Source organism: Ochotona curzoniae, unplaced genomic scaffold (genome assembly GCF_017591425.1).
Source record: "Ochotona curzoniae isolate NIBS_2020 unplaced genomic scaffold, NIBS_Ocur_1.0 contig_3432, whole genome shotgun sequence".
NCBI lineage: Eukaryota > Metazoa > Chordata > Mammalia > Lagomorpha > Ochotonidae > Ochotona > Ochotona curzoniae.
The window spans coordinates 1210166-1232140 of NW_024465859.1; the positions used below are offsets into that span (position 1 = coordinate 1210166).

The following is a 21975-nucleotide window of genomic DNA, read 5'->3' on the forward strand; positions in this document are numbered from 1 at the left end:
CAGTTTAAGCTTAGAAAATAAAATATTTGACATAATTAATATATTTGTACCGGAAGAATTTTAAAAAGCAAGCACTGTTTAACAAATGGGGATATATACGAATAGTAACTTGTGCATTTATTCACTTAATATCAAGCCAGGCATATTCCAGCCTTTTGGAAAACCAGTTTAAATAATATGGACAAAGTTGTTTGTCTCTCAGGAACTTATGTTTTAGTAAAAAGACAAAATTAACCAAAAATTTTTTTTTAATTTAGAAGCTGAAAAATGTGAGTCGTCATTGAGTCTTTTTAAATTTATTTGTGGGGCTGACACGGTTCCTCTATTCTCTCATTCTTCACCTACAAGTGCCAATATCCCTTATGGGTGCCAGTTTGTGTTCCATATTCCTGCCACTCAAGTGGGAAGCCTGGACCGAGTTCACAGTCCTCAGCTACAGGCTTATCCTAATCTCTGGTCATCACAGGCATCTGAGGACAGCCAGTGGATAGAATCTGTTTCCATCTATCATTGTTCCTCTTGAATGAATTTTTAAGACACAATAAAACCACCACCTCCCTTTTCTTTCTTTTTTTTTGTCTGGAGGGGGAGGAGCAATAAAGAAATAGAATTTAGAGCGAGCACAGTAGTGTAGCAATGTAGCAGGCTATCTGCCTAAAAGCGCTGGCATGCCATAGGGGCGCTGGTTGTGTCTCAGCTGCTCCACTTTTCATCCAGGTTTGTGCTTATTGCCTAAGAAACCAGAGCAGAATGGAACTTGGGTCCGTGAACCCAGGTAGGCGGCCAATAAGAATTTTCTGGCTACCAGCTCTGGATCTCTTCAGTTCTGGCCATTGTGGCCAGTTGAGCAGTGAACCAGCAGATGGAATATCTCTCTCCTCTGTCTCCTCTCTGTAAAAATCTGCCTTTCAAATAAAATCAAATCTTAAATAGAATTTAAGATTTCTACTTAATTAAGAACTTATGTTTGGCCTAGTGATTAAGGTGCCAGTTGCAATACCTGCACCCCATTCAGAATTCTTGGATTCGAGAACTGACTCTGCAGTTCCAGCCTCTGGCTAATGCATTCCCTCGGAGGCAGCAAGTGTTGGTTCAAGTAGTTCAGCTCATGCCATCCACATGGCAGACCAGTATGGAGGTCCTGGCTACTTAGGACACTTAGGGAATGAACAAGTGGAGGGCAGATTTCTCCCTGTCGTCATGCCTTTCAAATGCTACACACACACATACTCTTGTCTCAAAACCAATAAAGATAGTTTCAGCATATTGATCAAATTTGTACTATTTTAAATTGAGATTCTTCCCAAGAAGAGTTATGATTTCCACCCCTTCTAAGACGCAAAACAATTTCACAAAGTCTGAGCTTTATACTTTATGCTTGATTTGTCATGTCTGCTTTCATTTGAAATATTAACACTAATAGCCATCTTCTTACATACCCTATGATGACTGTCTTTTAACACTTTTAAGCCTGATAAGACAATGTTAGAGATAATTTCTATGCTTCTTGCCTATATAAATTGCCGAATTTCTCTAAGGTTACTACTGACTGTCTAGCAAAAGCAGCAGAACATGGGTCAAGCACTTGGTCCTCTGTCACTCCCATGCAGGATGTGGAGGAGGCTCCTAGCTTGGGTCTGCCTCAGTCCTGGCCACTGCAGCCATGGGGGAGTGTTCTCTCTCCTTTCCTCTTACCCACATACCTCCTTTCTTTTCTCTCCTTTAAGAAGCCAGCTACACTACTGTGCTCGCTCTAAATTCTATTTCTTAACTGCTTAACTTCTAAATTTCTATTTCTTAATGCAAAAAAAAATTGGGGGTAGTTTTATTGTGTCTTAAAAATTCATTCAAGAGGAACAACAACACATAGAAACAGATTCTATCTACTGGCTGTCCTCAGATGCCTGTGATGACCAGAGATTAGGATAAGCCTGTAGCTGAGGACTGTGAACTCGGTCCAGGCTTCCCACTTGAGTGGCAGGAACATGGGTCAGTGTGGCCTGTGAGTCTGTGTGAGACATGTTGCGCCTAACTCTGGCTGTCACTGTGTGTGCCTACCTTTCTCTTCAGCTCAGGTGTTTTCCCAGGCCCCAGTGTGGTGCCTCTGCTTGCAGCTGTGTGTTTATGCATTGCAGACTACTCTACCATGTCTCTTCACTTTCTGCAGTTTCCACTTCAGATTTCTCTCCAGGTCTCTCCTGGGAATACGCTTTGTCCCCTCTTTTTTTGCTACCCTTTTGCTGGTCAAAGTCAATACATCTTTTGCCTACTTTGCCATCTAGATGACTCCTTACTTTTTTTGTTTAAATATTTTCAAATGGAAAAAAAAACATTTTTTTGCACACTCTACTAACACTTTTTAAAAGATTTATTTACTTTTGTTGCAAAGTGAGATATACAGAGAGGAGGAGAGAGATAAAGATTTTCTGTCTGTTGAGTCACCCCCAAGTGACTGCAGCAGCCAGTGCTGCTCTGATCTGAAGCCAGGAGCCAGGAACTTCTTCCACATCTCTTACACGTGTGCAGGATCCCAAAGCTTTGGGCCGTCCTCAGCTGCTTTCCCAGGCTACAAGCAGGGAGCTGGATGGGAAGTGGAACTGCTGGGATTAGAACCAGCTCCCATATGGGATCCTGGCACATTCAAGGTGAGGACTTTACCACTAGGCCACCTCGCTGAGCCCTACTAACATTTTTTTTTTCAAGATTTATTTTTTTAAAGATTTTAAAAATTTTTAATTGGAAAGTTATATTTATAGAGAGAAGGAGAGTCAAAGATCTTCCATCCTACTGGTTCACTCCCCAAGGAGCTGCAAAGGCTGGAGCTAAGCTTATCTGAAGCCAGGAGCTGCTTCTGGGTCTCCCATATGGGTTCAGAGTCCCAAGAACTTAGGTAATCCACTACTGCTTTCCCAGGCCACAAACAGAGAGCTAGAACAGAAGTGGAGCAGCTGGGACACAAACCGGTCCCCATATGGGATCCCTGCGCATGCAAGGTGAGGATTTAGACACTAGGCTACTGCTCCAGCTTTTTATTTTAACTGACAGAATGACAAAGAAAGGGAGAGACCGAGATCTTCCATCCTCTGATCACTCTTCAAATGGCTGCAATGGCTTGGACGTGATCCAGCTAAAGCCAGGAGCTCAAAACTTAGGCAATTTTTGTTTTGTTTTATTTATTTCAAAAGGATACATCCACAGGTTCACTCTCCTGGAACAGCAAGGCCTCATAAAGACTAAAGCAGGAGGGAGGCAAGATGGCCCAGCTATCTCGCTCCTAAGAATATACCCAATAGAAGTGAAATCTGCATATGAGAAAGGGATCTGTAATCCTTTATTTGCAGCAGCACAATCTACAGTAGCAAACACTTGGAAACAATCCAGATGTGCGTCCAAAGAAGAGTGGTTAAAGAAATTATGGTACATTTACTCCATGCAATATTATTCAGCTCTCAAAAAGAATGAAATTATATTATTTACAACTAGTTTGTCCCAACTAGAGAACATTATGTTCAGTGAAATGAGTCAATCACAAAAGAACAAATATCATATGTTCTCTTACATAAGGATACCATCATGGGAAGTGTAACTTCAGCAATCCAATTCATACTGTTTGTTTGTTTTTAGCTGCATCATGTGTTTTGATGTTTTTTATTTCAGTTTTGTTAATTCCAAATACTTTGTTTTCTCTTGTCAAATTCATCACTGGCTCATGGATTACACGGTGGCATTTTCCCCAAGAGACTTTTTTGTTTCCTTTTTGTCACTCATGTGTTGGTTACTCAGTGGTGCATTTTTTCGTGGTGCTGTAATTTGTTGTTGCTGTTCTAACTCATACCAGTTGTTGACCTTGTTTCATGGCTTCTTAATTAGGGAAATGTATATTGATGGAGTACTGGGGTCTGTCGTATACAGATGTGGGGGTATAATGCAACAGGTATCCCTGCTTCCAGACGAAGGATGGATTCCCAATAAAACTGTTGGACAATGGGATGCTGGACTGTCTGACATTGTCTGTACCAACAATGTACACTTAAAGAAGAGACTAATAGAATTATGATTCCTTATGAAGGACTATACCATTGTAGTATAATGGGGAAATCTGTTGGAGGGTATGGGTTTGGGGGGGAATCTCAGCCTATACAGAATTGTACCACATAATTCAAAATTCAAACTAAAAATATATTTTAAAAAAGATTGAAGCAGGATAGCAGAAGCAGAGCAGGCAGATCCATAGTGGGATGCTGATAGTGCAGCACCATTGTGCCACAGCACTAGCCACAACTAACATGTATTATATTTTTTCCCCATAAACAATTTTAATTATTATAAAGCATAATGATAGCTGACTTTAATCAGTAAATGAATGCCTGTTTAATGCATTTATATGCACAGATCTACATAAATTATGTCAGATTGTCAAAGATTTCTTAGTTAAATTCTATAAGTCTCTTGGTCTTAGAATACATTAGATCATATTAATGAAGAAATAAAGAATTTGACATACTGAATTTTGTATCCAGAAAATCAGTGTCCAACAAATCCTTTTTCCTAATGTAAATACGTTAATAAGCAAGTTTCATTAAAGCCTTTGTTTTGTTAGTAACGATTTTCTTATCAGAGGATTACTGTGTTGGGGATGGGTAGGTAAATGCCAGTGTAGAGTTGCTGGTGGCAATTTAATTAGTTTCCTTTATAAGTGATTCAAACATGAAAGCTGAATTTTCCATTAGCTTCAATTTGCTGTTAATCTCATGATTATTATACATTCCGGATTGCTAGGTTTCATTTTTTTATCTTGTTTTGGTGAAACCTTTATAACATTTTTTATTCATGTGGTTAGAATTAATTTATCTCATCTGGAAGCTGTGGGCAAGTGGGACAAATAATTGGATGAGGACAGTTTTCCATTAGAACGCTAAGGGTAACCTTCATTGGTTCACCCTAAGCAGAAGTAAGATGTATCCTGTGGTATGGACTGCACTGAACACTTGACCTTCCCTGTGACTTAGGGGTCACTGTGAGTGCACACTAGGAAAACTAAAGGAAACAAGCACGTCAAGTATTCCTGAAGTCATGATTCTGTCATTTCAGTTGTAAGCCGTGAAGCATGATTATATTGCAGTGAATTTGTGACACCAAGACTGGCAGGTTCTTTTTATTTATATGATAATTCTCCTTTCTTGGTAAACAGTTCATTACTGTGCTGTAAAATCTGCAGAACACTGGGATCATGTTTCATAAACTGTATTTCAAGCATCATTTGTTCCACAAGATGTTGATGTAGAATACTAGGGCGGGGAGGGAAGGAAAGCCTATATTTAGAAAGTGGAAATTCTTGGTTATAGCATGTTCAGCAGTTCTCCAGAATAACACTGCTCAAAAAATTCTGTGTTCTTGGGAGTTTGGACCGAGAGTTTGACACACTGAGCCTGTAAACAGGAACAGCAGCCTTACCCCGTACCCTGGCGGACCCTAAGAGAATCGTTTCTCCAAATTCTGGGTGGTCCCTTAAAGACCCAAGACAAACAACAGTTAAGTTCCTGTTTACATATTCAAAGATAGAGCTTTTGATTGGGTATTTTAGTGTGTTAACACTGCCCACACGACTTGTTAGATGAAGTTACTCCTGCATGCATTTGAACCACAGTTGACCTGATAGCGATGCTAGTTCTCTTTGTCACTTCTCAGACATGCACAGCATCACCAAAGTACATTTTGGCACTTTTTTGAAAGCCCTCCTCACCCTACCCCTTTACCTAGAAAACCCTTTGTTTCAAAGCATTTTGCATTTATATTCTTTCCTGGTTTCCTCTTTTCTAAAGAGGGGAGGTGTTCCTTGGAAGTCCCATCACAGTGCTGATGTAATTATGAGTCTTTGATAGGATGGTATGGCATTAGTGTTCCTCAAACCTTTTTAAGGACCTTTCCCCTTACCATTTTTAAAGAAGATTTATTGTATGAAAGATTTGTTGTTTGTTTGTTTGTTTGTTTGTTTTACAGAGAGAATAGTAGTAGTAGTGAGAGCAGTCTTCCATCTGCAGATTCACTTCCCAAATGGCCGTAAGGCCAAAGCTGAGCTGACCCAAAGCCAGGAGCCAGGAGCCTTTTCTGAATCCCACATGGGTGGAGGGCCCCAGAGAATTGGATAGGAAGTGAAGCAGCCAGAACACAAACCAGGACCCATGCCGGTACTGGCTGCCCTAACCAACTTCCCCTTCCCACCCTCCCCTTGCATCTTTTAAGCCAAAAGTATCAAGGATGAAACAGTATTGGTGGATGGTGTTCTAGACTAGAGTTTAGCAACTTTAGCCTGTTGACATTTTGGGCCACGTAGTTCTTTTTCGGGTTTAGGTGGAAAGGGTACTGCATTTTTAGGGATGTTTATCAGCATCCTTTGGATCTAACCAGTAATGCCAGAAGCATCATCAAAGCCCTGCATGTGGTTCGTTCCTCAGAAATAACTCTGAAGTGTCTCCCCACCCCCAGGGGACAAAGACAAAACATAGTTATGAACTGATACCCTAGATTAACATTTCAGTGTTCCGGAAGTTCTTTTAAAAATAAACAGTAGTATGGAGTAGAGACAAGGTGAGTATCTTCACCTGTAAGAACCTTTATAGGTCCACTTTGTACACAGGCTTTTGGAAAATGATTATGTGGAGAATTTACTGTGTAGGCCAATTTCTGACTTGGTAGAATACTGTGCTAGAGACAAAGAGATAAAATTTTTAATTAAAAGTAATCTGGATATATAAATATATTTGTAAAGAATTCATCAAGTTCTATAATTCATTCCCCTCCCCCTTTTTTTTTATACAGGGCTATTTTCTTCTTTTTGAGTCTATGTTGGATTCTGTCCTTTTTGCAAAGAACAAATACTTGGCAAAAGGAGGATCAGGTGAGTATAAAATTCTAGTCTTAATATGCCAATTTTAGTCCAGTAGAACTGAATGAGCCTTTGAATTTCAAATTAACTGTGCGTGACTGAAAAAGTTCCCAATAGAAATGAAAGACATTGCCATTACACAAAGCTTTAAGGCCTATTTCTTACTATATTTTTGAAAGTAGGACATTATGTAACAGATTTAGGATTCATAATGGTTTTCTCAGGAACTTGTTATTGAAAGCTTTTTTAAAATAAAATTCTAAGGACTACATTTTGAAAACTTTGTGATTTCCAAATCAAAATCTTAACAGAGATCATTTTTAATTCTTGAATCAGTAACTCATTTTTTTCCCCCAGGAGCATATATCATCTTATTCAAGATTATTCACTGTAATGGTGATCTTTCCATGACTTCACTAACTGGATAAACCTAGCACCTATGACTTAATGAAAGCATTAAAATAGACTATTTTCTAGTAAGTTTTTAAAGCACAGTGTACTCAGTATATAATTGGATGCAGTGAATTTGGAAGGTTTTCTTTTCATGTTTCTGGAAAATATTACATTTTATTAATATGAAATATTCAGAGTATTGTACTATAGTGAACAGTATAGAGAATTGCCACACACTGATTAAGGTTCCAAATTGCTTTGCTGCTGGTGGTAGAGACGGAGCTCAGGCACTAAAGACCTCTTGACCCCAAGCTGCAGAATAGCAGGGTTAGTAAAGGCAAAAACCACAAACCGGACGAGTTCAGGTGGACTGAGCCATGGCAGAACTATCTGAAAGATAAAAATAATTACTCAACTTTGAAACCTTTGCTGCTGTATCAGGTGAAACTCATTTTTTCTAGCTATGCTTGAGCACCCTAGCCAGGGATTGAGCATCTTGCCAAGCAGGGTGCGATTTTCTCGGCAGCACTGGAGTCTAATGGGTAGGGAGTTACCTCACCTAAGATGGAACCTAGCTCGACATGGAGTTCCTCATGTTAAACCCATTGTTTCAAGAGTCAGACTGTTTTTACAAAATCTGCTGTAAACAGGTTCTTACAAACAAAATATTGTCTCTCGGGGCAGGGATTATTTTGTCATTCTTCAGTAAATTCCACAGCTTCTAAAAATCCTACATGTTGAGTTAAATCATTAAAACTGAATTAAATGGCATCCAGCCCTTCCTGTTTTCCTCTCCCTGCACTTTTTTTTCCCTTTCTCAAAGCTTTAGGTTGAATAAATGGTTTTCCTGGTCAGAGGAGAGCTAATACAGCTGTTGTATCACAGTGGATGGAATTAGTGATATAATAATACTCTTGATCTTAGTCTCCTTCCCTTCAGTGTTTGATGAAGTGATTTTGGCAGTTACAGTACAATTAAAAATCAGTTAGGACCAAGTTTGGAGAAAATTATCTAGGGCAACAGAATCCTTTTCATAGTTTGTCCATTTTCTCTCTCTCCCTCTCTTTTATCACTGAATTATCTCCTGCCATTTCAAGGTTCATGTGTGTTCTCTGCTAAGTATCTCGCTCTCCCTGGAGGAGGGAGATAGCATTAGAGCACACACATGAGAGAAGCTCACCCTTACCACTGCCTCGGTCACTGGTAAACTCCCCAAATGGTTGTAACAGTAAGATCTAGAGCTAGGAATTCAGTCAAGGCCTCCCATATGGCGGACCGAGCAAGAACCCAGCTGCTGCCTCCCAGTGTATACGTTAGCAGCAAGCTGGAATCGGGAGTGGAGGTGTCCCAAATAGTGTCAACCAGTGCACCGAACAACTCCCCCTAAAATTTTCAAATATATTTTATCCTGAAACACTTGGATGTATCTGTTTCTAATTATAGTGGCTTTATTCTTTTTCTCGAGTGCTATATTTAATGTCTAAAAACATTTCATATAATTGTGCATTGTCTGCTACCTGCCAAATAAAATATTCTTCCTTTATTTTTTATTATCCAACATAATCTTTCAGCAGTCCTTTGGGGTTTATAAACAATATCATAAATAGCCTGGATGACACATGATAGGTAACCCTGCCTTGATTTTTAAAAAATTCTAATTCAGATATACATGACTTCAGTATTTATCTGGTTTTCACTGAACCACTTTGCTTTTCTATTAAAAGGCATTTTCTTAGAAAAAAAGAGAAAAAACTTTTTGATACTTAAAGTTCTAGGAAAGATTGAAATAACTGTTTCTGAACTTCCCAGAATGGTATTCAGAATTTATCTTTTTGTTGTATACCTGTCATTGGAGGCATTTGAAGCAGTATCCAGTGGAATGAAGCACTCTTTCTACCTCACAGATAAGTTACACACACAAATACTTATTCTCAAACAAGGAGCCACTAACTCGGATATTCATCCTATTATTATTCAGTACTCACTCGTTGAAGAACTGAGAACATAATACACCTAAGTTGAATTCTTAGTGAAGTTATTTAAGAACCTATAGCATTTTAAAAATGGCAAATATTGTTTCTCATTCTCAGAGGAATAAAGAAGGAGGTTCATGGATAGGTCTTTGCCTGTCTTTATATGACTAATAGTTGTGTTAAGGCAACCTGGAAAAAGAAGCTAACTTTAAAAAAAAAAAGCCAACTTTATTCTGTTTTCCATTATACAGTTTTGTAGATGTAGGACTCCCCTGCATCCCTCCCTGGGCTTTCCTCCTCTTCCCCCACCCCCATTTCCTTCTGTATTTCACAATATTATAGTCCTTCAGCTGGAGTAACAATACCAAACTTTTACCTGCTTAAAATGTGCTATTCAGTGTTGCTTTTTAACAAAGTCAAGAAAAGAATAACCTGAATTGGAATATGCCTTGTGAGCGTCACCAGTTGTTCAGAGGCGGGTGTTCATATCCTGTGTTTGACTCTTTGAACAGAAATCTAGAGGAAGCCTGTTCTTAAGAATTTGCTTGAAATATATTTTTTGTGTCAGTGAGGGTTCTTGTTGCAGGAAATAGAAATCCTGTATATCAAACGAAAAAAGAATTTATTAAGAGTATGAGGGTAGGTTGCAAAGTTAACTCTGCGACTGAAAGATGGTGCAGCCAAGAGTATTGCTCAAAATGACCTCCTGGCACTAATTTTAGAAGTGATTCTACAACTCTAATGCAGGCACCAGCCGGCAGATCACATTACTGACCTTAGCAGTAGACTGGGGCCCTGCATTAGTGGACTGTTGGTCATATGCCCGTGTCTGACCTGCAGGTGAGGAAAGGTAAGCAAGTTTCCTGCATTTGTAGTTTCTGTGTGGAAATAGGCTCTTCTTCATAACACTGGAGGTTACACAGACATTTCTGAAGGAGATAGCAAAATGAAGTGACAGATAAACTACACACTTTAAGGTCTGCCTCTTTTCAAGACTTACAGTTGCATTTGGAGAACCTGACCTAGGCTAATACAAAACTGCTTCTTTCATGAATTCTAAATGTGCGGATATACTTTGCTTGCTATCATCCTCTCTGCATAAAAAACACAGCTTATTCCTTATTTCTGCTTCACTCCTCTTATTGTTTTTTTCATCCTGTCATTTTATTCTTAAGTCAGCAAAATAAGACTGAATATTTCTCTTTTCCTCATTTTACCTTGAAATTTTATTAGTTACCTTTTTTTTCTTAACCCCTTTTCTCCTTCCTCTGCTTTACTTTTTTTTAAGATTCATTTATTATTTATTTGAAATAACTACAGAAAAAATGAGGGAAAAATAGAGATACCTTCCAAATGCTGGTTTACTCCTGAGATGGCCACTTCAGCCTGTGCTGAGGCAGGTCAAGACAAAAGCCAGGAGGTTTCTCTAGGTATCCTGCATGGGTGGCAGGGCCCCAAGTACTTTTGCCATCTTTCTCTGCTTTTCCTAGGACATAAACAGGAAGCTGGATTGGAAGTGGAGTGGTGGGATTTGAACCAACACCCATATGGGGTGCCAGTGTTACAGGCATTGGCTTTGCCCATTATGCCACAGTGTGTGCCTGTTTGTTTGCTTCTTTATTGGATAGAAAGGGTGTGCTCTCATAAGCTAGTTATTCCACAAATGCCTGCCACAGAAGTGGCTGGGCTGGAGGAAAGCCTGGAGCCTAAAAATCAATTCGGAGTTCTTCATGAGGATGGTGGGAACACAACCATCTACCACTGCTGTCTTCCAGGTCCTCCAACAACAGGAAGCTAGAATTGGGAGCTAGAACTGGAAGGTGAATCCAGACTACAGTTAGATGTTATCATCGTAACCATTATCTTATTCCCTCTTTCTTTTCCAAGAAATACCTAGTAAACTTAGAAAATAGACTTCCTCTTTGCTGCTTTTCCATCTGAAAAGTATTAAATATGTCATCTTTCACAGTTGAAAGCATACAGGATTTTTAGCCTTTAACTGTGTTGTTGGCTGACTAATCACCTTATTGATTGATGAACATGGTAATTGGAGATAAGTTACTTACATTCTTTATCTGAAAAATCAATGTTATTACCAATTTTTAGAAAGTCATTCAGAAGTCATTGTGATGTTTAATATAAAAGAATTGCTTAATGTTAATGTTAGGTTTGTACTTATAAATGTTATGAAATGAATCTAAGTTTTGTGATCATGCCTGTCATTTGTGTAACACTTAGCATTTTCTTTCTTTCTTCCTCCCTCCCTCCCTTCCCTCCCTCCCTCCCTTCCTTCCTTCCCTCCTTCCTTCTTTCCTTCCTTCCTGTCTTGTTTCTATTACAGATGTATTTATTTGTATCAGAAAGCCAGATTTACAGAGAGGAGAGGCAGAGAGAAAGATTATCCATTGCTGGTTCACTGCCTAAATGGTCTCAGTGACCAAAACTAAACCAAATCAAAGACGAAAGCTGAGAGCCCCTTGGATGTGCCACATGGGTGCAGGGACCCTAGGCCCTGGGCCATCTTCCACCATTTTTCCCAGGCCTCAAGCAGGGAGCTGGATATGAAGTGCAGCAGCCAGGACATGAGCCACTACCCATATGAGAAGTTGGCACTTCCCAGGCTGAAAATTAGTCAATTGAGCTGTTATCCCAGCCCCAACACTTACCATTTTCTAAACTTTCACTAGGTTATCTCAATAGACACAGCCACTTACAACTGGTTTATAGTGCTTATAAAGGTCGCATGTATTTTTTTTTTCATTATTTCTTATCTACTTTTTTTGTTGTTATATTTATTTACTTACCTGAAAGAGTTTAAGGAAGGTGGGTGTTGGAGGGACATAGGTCTTCCAACTTCCGGTTCACTCCCCAAATGGCTTCAGTGGCCTATGCTGGGCCATTCCAAAACCAGGAGCCTCTTCTGGTTACTCAGATAGGTAAAGGGGCCCAAGGACTTGAGCTGTCATCCACTGCTTTTCCCAGGTATATCAACAGGGAGCTGGATGGGAAGTAGGGCAGCCAGGACCCCAAGCAGTGTCCATACTGGATGCAGCATTACAGGCAGCAGCTTCACCATGATGCCACTGGCACCTCTTCTTATCTACAAGTCCATTTTTTCCACATTTTTAGTATTGCTTTTGTTCATAATGTTATAGCAATATCATTTATACCTTTTTTCAGCACCATTTTCCTAAATATATTGTGGCCTAGTCATAAAAATTGTATTAGCCAGATATGCTTTACTGGGCTTAGTCACTGTTTAAAATCAATATTGAAGTAATATGTCCAATTTCCAAATAAATATTAAGATACCTTGATTGTATTAACTGGAGAGTCATTCTTAAAACTTTTGTGATTCTTAGAAAATACACTAATTTAATGACTTTATTTCCTTTTTGTGTACCAAACATCTTGCTATCACTGACTTATACTAAAGTCTCTTTGTTACATGTATTCACAAAAATTGTGAAATGAGTAGTTTATTTTTTATTAAATTTAGTGTCTCTTTGATTCAGACCTCTTTACTATGTAATTATTTATGTACAAGCATTGATTCTAGTTTTTACTACAAATTGTGTGTGTGTCTCATTCTTACCCTTCATTGCCTTAAAGTTTGCAAAGCATTTCTTAGGGATAAAGGATTTCCCATTTTTATCTATTCACCATGTGAGCTGTTCTAGTGACAAATGAATTCTGGGCACTGAATCGAGAAGGACACAGATGTCAAAGCCATGAATTTATAAATGGTCTGTTAAGAGGATGCTTTTGTCCAATCAGCGTTTGGTTAATTTCACCTACAAGAAGGAATAATTATTCAGTTATAGCTTCTCTCTGACCAAAATCAAATGACAAATGTTTTATAATGTGAAGGTAACAGATCTGCCAGAATTCTGGCAGGTGGCCCAAAATTTAGGCAGCTGTGAGGAGGTGCACAAGGAGCCAAATTGACCTATAACACTGATGATGCATTCTTTACGAATATTCATAAGTCTGGGGAAGAAATAATTTCTTTTATAAATACTGACATACAAAAACTATGATTTTATATTTTTGTGAACTATAATTACTTTGAAATATCCCGATACTAATAAAGTTGTATTCCTCTTTAATTTCCTCCTATTACAAACATACTTTCAAAACTATTACTACTTTAAGTTTTAATTTTTTATTAGGAAAAAGTTGTCTTTCTTAGTTTCATTACTGATAGTATTGATAGGTCACATTGCTTGAAATAGAGCCAGAAATCAAAAAACTTTCAATATTCAGGTAGAAAATGTTTTTGGCTTTGTAAGATCACATGTTCTCTGGGGCCCAGCTGTTGTCTCTGCAGTATAGAGCAACCATGGACAGTAGGCAAACAAATGAATATGACAGTGTGCCAAGGAAACTGCATTTAATAAACAGCCACAGCCTGATTTTGACCTAGGGGCCATCATTTGCTGACCCTGACATACACACTGTTGGTGTTATAAAATCTAAGATTTTCATGAGTGTTCTACATTAGAAGGACTTTATGGATATGTCAGGTAGCTTCAGTGTCTAAACACTGTGCAGCTCTGGGTGCTATTTAATTCCTTTAAATGACTGTGAATTGCATCCCCAGAGGTTTGCACAGTGTGGTGAGCCTGAACAGGAGTATCTGTATGTATCCTGCTCCTTATTTTGGGATAAAATTTATTGGAACACAGCATTGCTCGTTTGTTCACATATTGTTTGTACCTGGTTTTATACTAACAGAAACAGTAGTTGTAACAAAAACCATATGGCCTACAAAAATTAAAATACTGTCTTTACAGAAAAAAGTTTCCTGGCTATACCCTTGTTATGCTATTCTTTAAGGATGACATTACAAGATATAATGTGAGAAAGCTTCTATGATTGTCATATTTAGTCCAACAAAGAAAATTTGCCCCAAAAATGTACAAGCGTCAGCTTTATGTGCTACACCATACCATTGTCCACAGGAGACCAATTCTTAATTTTGTAATACCAAATGTCTCATGATTAATGTTATAAATAACCAAATACACCTTGGCAAAGAAAAACACCCCACCCCTGTTTTAGAAAAATATATGAAATAATAAAAATCTAGTATATTTTAAATGGTAATTCATCATTAGAATCTTTATTTTAATCTTGGCCTTTTTTTAAAAAAAATCTATTTCAAAGGTGAAGTTACAGAAAGAGCGAGAGACAGAGAAGGTGGTATTCCATCTGACTGTTCATTCTCCAAAGGGCTGCAATGGCCAAGGATAGAATAGGCCGGACCAAGAGCCAAAGGCTTCATCCAGGTCTCCCTCTGGGGGGCCCAAACTTTTAGACCATCCTCCACTGCTTTTCCAGGTGCATTAGCAGGGAGGTGAATTGGAAGTGGCACATCCAGTAGTCAAATCAGTACCTGTATGGGGTGATGGCACTGCAGGTGGCAGCTTACTCCGCTGTGCCCCAGTGCTTGACCCCATGCTGTCTCTTTTCAAAAGACTACTGCTATATGAACCTTGTTTGTTTTCCTGGTCTATGCCTGTGTTAGTCTCCCATTGTGTAATTTGTGCTGGTGGACTTGATATAATTCGCCTTTAAAAATTATACTTTGTCATAAAAGGAGAGATTAATAATGTACTGTGCAACTTAATTTGTTACAGTCTACCCTGATGTTTGCACTATCAGCCTGGTAGCAGTGAGTGATGTCAGTAAACATGCTGATAAAATTGCTTTCTGGGATGATGTGTACGGCTTCAACATGTCCTGCATGAAGAAATCAGTCATTCCGGAAGCTGTTGTGGAGGTTCTAGACCCAAAGACTCTCATCTCAGATGCATGTAGTGTTAAGGTAGGCATTCTGTAAATACGTTTTTTAATCACAGTAGAATTCTATTGTTGCTCTTGGAATTAATATGTTGATTTTACATATAGATCTTTAAAATGGTACTCTTCACTTTTCTTTACAAAACCTTTGACTCCTTTATGCTCTGAACTGGTTTAATCATTTACCTTTACTTGGCTTACTTAAGGCAGAAAGTCCTGTTTTGTTTCTGCCTCACTGCTGTGCCTTGACATGTTCTAGCTTCTCACTCAAATCACATATTCTACAGTTTCATTTCTCTCATTCACATTTCTTCTAGTATTTTCAGATTCCATAGTTACTATCTTTGTTTCTCAGTTACAATTTTTATTGTTTTTACCATGTTAAGCTGTCATTTTTTTCTGAATCTATATTGTTGACACTGGTTCAATACTAACTTTGCACAGAAAAGTCATACAGCTTTTCTTTAAAAAAAAATTTAATTTGCTTCAACAAGCTAGTCAAATATACGTAGTTTTACAGCAATTCACTAAGATGTTTTCTAATTTTCAACTTGCTATTGTTCTCAGTTCTTGACAAAATAGATATTCAGTAAATGTTCATTTTCTTACATGGGTAAAATATTAAAATTAGCATGGAATAATGAACATGAAATTTGTGGACAAGAGCAAATCAGTGAAAGCTGCATTCAGATATTAAGAAAACAAAAACACTCCTGTTGTGGTGGTTATAGCACTGAGCCATGTTGAGACTCATTCAGGGTAAATGTGTGCAGTTATAGCCAAGGCTGTCTTAAGACTTTGCAAAAAAAAGAGATTTGGAGGTGAGAAATGCTAATTTACCTAGGGATCTCTTTGCTTAGTGCCCAAACCACTGTGAATGAATATAGTAAGTAGAAAATTTAAGGCTGAAAAGCAAAGATGTTTAAAAAGTATGCATGCCTTTAATATAAGTAAATTGAGATATACGACTGGGTTTTTTCCTCCTCAAATGGAATCTTGTTTATTAGTTTTGTTGCTTGAGTTCCTCCCCCATCCCTGTGTCTTGAAACAAAGTTATCTTCAATTGCAGTTACACAAATAATTGTAAAGCAACTTTTCCTTTTGATTAGCATGTGTCTTCAAGTTGACATTTTCTGTAAAAATATTGTTATCACATCATTTAGATCAGGAAAACCACAGTGGTATACAGTATAATTTTAGATGGGACACGATTTTTTTTTATTTGCAAGTGTTTGTTAGTTTGTCTTAGGAAAGTTCAACTAGCATATCAGAGCCATGATTTGATGCATAATGATTTTAGTGAGTCTGGGTAAAATGTCAATCAATGATAGTGCTATTAATTCAAATTTGAAAATAAATCCCAAAGCTGGCATGTGAATGATTAAAATTTATAAAATGTGGGTTTAAAGTTATATTTTTATGGTTTTGGGGTTTTTGATGTGTATACTAACCTGTTCCTTTTGTTGCTTTTTAATGGATAGCATATAGATTGCCATACAACTTCCATCTCAGAATTGGAATTTTCTTCAGAGTTTACACTGATATGCACAAAGACTTCCATTTGCACAGTAAGTTAGTCCATTCTGCTTTCTCTAATTTCACTGGCAATGCAGTTGATTGGCAGGCTAATGAACTTATTACCAGGCTTCAGGTAGATGAAAATTTCAATTGCCTTTGACAGTTTTTGTCTTTGTGAAGCCATTAGACAGATTGGGTAGATCTTTGTCCTTCAAAACAGCTTAGTTTATAGAGAGGGTATTAGGAAACAATGTTTATGTAGTGATTTTGCATTATTACAGATTCTTCATGATTATGTTGTAATTAATAATTTATTGTATGATTAAGGGCATTCGGTTTTATCTACAAAGACAAAATTATGTCCTATGACTCCCATTAACTATTATTTGTTCTGAAAGGTAGAACTACAGAGGAGAAGCAGAAATCTCAGAAGGAGGACAGGGGTCAGCATTGTAGCACAGAGCGTTAAGGTGCTGCCTGCAATGCCAGCGTCTGGTTTGCAACCCAGTCGCTCCATTTCTATTCCCACTCCCGGCTAATGCATCTGGGAAACCAGAAGATTGCCCAAATCCTTGGGTCCCTGACCCATGCAGATGAGCTCCTGGCTTTGCCTGACTAGGCTTGGCTGTTGCAGCCATTTAGGGAATGAACTGGCAGATGGAAGATATCTCTCTGCTAGTTCTTTCAAAGTAAGTCTTTGAAATAAACAGAAGCAGAAAAGCTGGTACTCAGACCAGTATGCCAGTGTGGCATGCCAGCATACAAGGTGCAGCTGACCTGTACTGCAGTGCCAAACTGGATGTTGGGTGGTAGGTTTATTTGGTAGAATAATATGAAAAATAAATAACTAAGAAATGGATACTCATTCCCTTTTCTTTAGAGCATCTACCTGATATAATAAAACCATGCACTTTCGAAACATTAGGCACATCTAGTTCTGCTGCCTATTTTGTTCAGGTTATGTGTAGTTTATATCTGACACTGTTCAACAGCTTCAAGAATATTGGAGATGTTACATGAATTAATGAAATAATATGTCAGTGTGTCTATGTTATAGACAGAAATGGTAAGTTACTAAAATAATCTTTTCCTCTCTTTTAAGTCCCTATATTCTGAGAGACTCAGGATGTTAAGAAAAACATGGGTCTGTACCTCAGAAAATTGACTAATTCCTCCTCCAAATCTTCATTGAGAACAGCTGAACCTGGGTCAATTTTGGAACATGGTTTTAACAATGGCAGTTTTATGTGTAGAAAGTTTCACAACAGATACATAAATCTGTGGTTGCCGAAGTGTGCAGGAACCTTTGTGTTAGAAGAAACTGACCTTCAGTAATATTAGTTTTATTCCACATACTTTAAGAATAAATTAAAAAGGAAACTAGTAATATTTATTTAGTCCTAAGATCAGAATCAAAATTATGGTATTGAAGGATAATGTAAATATAGGATAGGTACTTGCTGCATGTTTCCTCAGAGTTCCAAAATACATCTAATTAAAAAGACATTCCTATATTATTTACATCTGTCAGGTACCTTATAGAGTTGGTTTTTATTTTTAGCTTACTTGGTTTTTATGCAAAAAATGTTTGAGATGGGTTTGGGAAAAAGGTGGCATGAAGTTGGAGTGCAGTTGTATGTGTCCCATCATTGCTTATTAACAGATGATTGTCAAGTAATTGATGTAAATTGTCTCACTGTGGTGAAAACCTGACAGTCATTAAACACATGATTGCCAGGTGATAAGTGAATCATTTCAAAAGCATTACTTCATTCACCATTGTAGAAAGCATTAATGTTTCATTTAATTGGTGAAGCAGTAATTAGTCTTTCATATAAGGGAATAAAACAAACTGTCTTTTCTGATCCTAATAGCCTTCTTATAGAGAATATAGAGCATCTTGTGAAAAATGATTGTACTGCTGTGTAAGAATCCAGGTTGTATGCTTTGTGTGTGTGCTTAATGTAAAAATTTACCTGAAATGCACAGTGACAGAGAAGAGGGAAGGGAGGGGAGATCCAGTGGTTCACCCTCTGCATGTTGAAATAGTTTTGAAATGTGTTGCATAGGAAATATTTTAAACAATTTCTTTTCATTTTAAGTTTTTCTCAGAAACAGGACAGGTTTATATGATGAGTCACATATCTCCTTTTGGCAAAAAGGCAAAAACCGGACCCTTTTGAAACTTTTCCTACATCCTTTCAGAGCTTACTGTTGCTTGGAAGCATTCCTCTCCAGAATGCCTGCTCTAACCTGAATCTGACATGAGGAAGGCTTCTGGTCCAGTGCTTTCCCTAGTTTTCCTTGTTTTGTGAGCCTCAACTCTCCTGCTCTTTGGAATGATGGATTGTTGGTTTCCTCTACCAATTGTATGGGTGATTGTACAAGAATGAATTCCAAGTCTACTTCTCTCTTTTTAATTTCTAAATTCTTTATCTTATGGCACAGTTTAATAGACATTGGGGTTTCTCCTCCCTCTCCCCATTTGTTCTCCTCTCCAGTCTTCCACTAGGCATCTTCCAAGTATCCCCGGAAGTCCACCATACTGCCATTGAGGTGTAGCCCAACAATGTAGGGCTTATCTGTTGCTTCATTGTGAGACCATCCTTGTATTCCAAATACGGGGGATGTACTTCTCTCTGTTTCTGCCTATAGAAATATTTATTTCCACTATACTTCCATTATACTTCCCCTTAAGTACAGACCCTCTCGGGTTGAGAGGGAAAAAAGAAGGAAAAAATTAAATAAAATGAAATAGTGGGCCTTCATCTCCATGGTGTTGATGAAGTCATAGCAGGGGTATCGATGTGACAGTAGAGTGGCACAGAAGAGTGTCCAATATCTTGCTGTAGAAATTAATGCTAGTGTATGACCCATGTGGTTCAAATGAGAGTACAGTAAGTATGGATTAGATCATCATTACCCATGGGGAACAGTGATGTTAATAATCTCAGGTGATTATATGCAATCTGTCTCATGAATTATTGATTCATAGGTTACATTACAATATTTTATTGCGTGTAGTACAGACAGCTTGGGTGTGCGATGATACACAATTTACAGGTATAATTTTTAGATTTGACATCATATGATATCTGACCTTTTGGGATTGGCTCATTTCCGTTAGTATATAATAGTTCCCAATTGGACCCATTTGGCCACAAAGAAATTTGTTTTTTTTTTTTTTTTTTTTTTTAATAGCTGAGTAGTATTCCATAGAGTCTATGAACCATAGCTTCCTTATCCAGCCTTCTGTTGCTGGGTGTTTCGGTTGCTTCCATGTTTTTGCAATTATTGATTGTGCTGCTATGAACATAGGGGTGCATGTTGCTTTCTCGTGTAACAGATCATTTGGATATATTCCTAGAAGTACTATTGCTGGGTCATATGGTATGCAGGTTTTCAGTTGTCTGAGTATTCTCCATACTGATTTCCGTAGAGGCTGCACCAGCCTGCAATCCCAACAGCAGTGGAGTAGGGTTCCCTTTTCCCCGTGTCCTCACCAGCAAGTGTTATTGGTGGTTTTCTGTATGTGAGTCATTCTTTACAATAGAGTAGCCATCTATTTACTTAAGGGATCATCTATAACAACTCAATTAGGATGGGTGGTAAATATGACTTTGTTTCTTCTTTATGTATTCAGAATTTTTTAAAAGTGATGATATGAATTAGATGACAGCACAAATCCTTTTTTTAAATGTAGTTATTCTTGTGCATAAAACTGAAATGCATAGTTACAAATTAAAAGGGAGTTTCTTACGTAAGCCCATTTTAAATATGCAGAAAATCATTTATTTCTGAACAGATACTGAATTTGTGACTTAATGTTAAAAAATTAGAGGAAATTGAATTTTTCTCAGAGTAAAATGCTTAGAAACCTCCCTTGGGCTTTAATTGCAGTAGCGTGTGTGCTGTAGACATATAGTGATTGCTGAAAGTTATTAGAATCTTTTCTGAAAACAGTTTTATTTTTGGCAATTTTCTCCATTATATTGACAATTACACACAAAATATCACAGAAAAAATTTGATGGCATTTTAAATTTAAAGTTTTGCATCAACATTTAACATTTATATGTAAATGTCTTGAGGTTTGGTTGCCTAAGGTATTGAGGGATAATTTTTTTTTTTTAAAGATTTATTTTTATTATTTTTTCATTGGAAAGGCGGATATACAGAGAGAGGAGAGACAGAGAGGAAGATCTTCCGTCCGATGATTCACTCCCCAAGTGAGCGCAACGGGCCGATACTATGCCGATCTGAAGCCAGGAGCCTCTTCTGGGTCTCCCACGCGGGTGCAGGGTCCCAAAGCTTTGGGCCGTCCTTGACTGCTTTCCCGGGCCACAGGCAGGGAGCTGGAAGGGAAGCGGGGCTGCCGGGATTAGAACCGGCGCCCATATGGGATCCCGGGTGTGCAAGGCGAGGACCTTTAACCACTTGCGCCACTGCGCCGGGCCCTGAGGGATAATTTTTTATTGAATACCTGCAATGCATACATAGCAACTTTCTTTTCATCATGTGATACAGACATTTCAGGTAAAATTGCCTTTGCTTTCTTTTATGATGTAATATGAGGGTTAATTATCAGCTGACAGTCAATCACAGTAGTCTACTTAACCTTGAAGTAAATGAATAATCAAATTTTTGGAAAATATTTATTCATTTGGAAGCTAGAATGATAGACAAGGAGAAGGTCAGAGATTGTCCATCTTTTGATTCACTCCTGAATGGCTGCAACAGCTGGGCATGGGCCACACTGAAGCCAGGCATCCCCCCCATGTGGATGGCAGGGGTCCAGGCACTTGGACCACCATCTGCTGTCAGTCTTAGGGGACTGCATCACAAGTGAAGCAGCCACAAGCAGGAATTGAGTCTGTACCCATAATGAATGCTGGCTTCACAGGTGGTGTCTTCACGAGCTTTACTACAATTCTAGCCACCAAATCCACGATTTTTATGTTCAAAAGCAAAAGACTTGGAATTATTACATTTAAAATATTTTATCTCATCAGTTCTACTTTTAATTTCATTGTGTAACTGTAGTGTTCTACTCTGGGTACTAGCAGCATTTATATGGGCATCATATAGTACATATAAGACTTTTAATGTAGCAAATTGCAGGTATATGGACTAATCTCTGCAATCTCTAGTCTCTACCATTGGTCAACAGGTCTGTTTTGATAGTACCAGTCTGTTTTGATTATAACTACTTTGTAATGCCTTGATATCTTTGTATTCGCAACCAACTAATCTTTGACAAGTGAGATAAAATCATTCCCTGGAGAAAGAATAGTTTCTTCACCAAATAGTGTTAAGAAAATAAAACTAGGAGATGTAAACTAGTATAATCATTTTGGAAGACAGTTTGGTGATTCCCAAGAAATACAAAAATAGATCAGAA

At 38.1% G+C, this 21975-nt stretch overlaps 1 protein-coding gene across 3 annotated transcripts in view; it reads left to right on the forward strand.

Moving 5' to 3' along the window:
* The window catches only part of PRMT3 (protein arginine methyltransferase 3), a 107675-nt gene that overhangs the window by 59360 nt on the left and 26340 nt on the right, over positions 1-21975 (forward strand). For all 3 annotated transcript variants that reach the window (XM_040980010.1, XM_040980008.1, XM_040980009.1), the window contains 3 exons: positions 6820-6898; positions 14895-15082; positions 16539-16625. In XM_040980010.1, coding sequence (XP_040835944.1) covers positions 6820-6898; positions 14895-15082; positions 16539-16625 — 354 coding nt within the window. The remainder of the gene's footprint in view (positions 1-6819; positions 6899-14894; positions 15083-16538; positions 16626-21975) is intronic.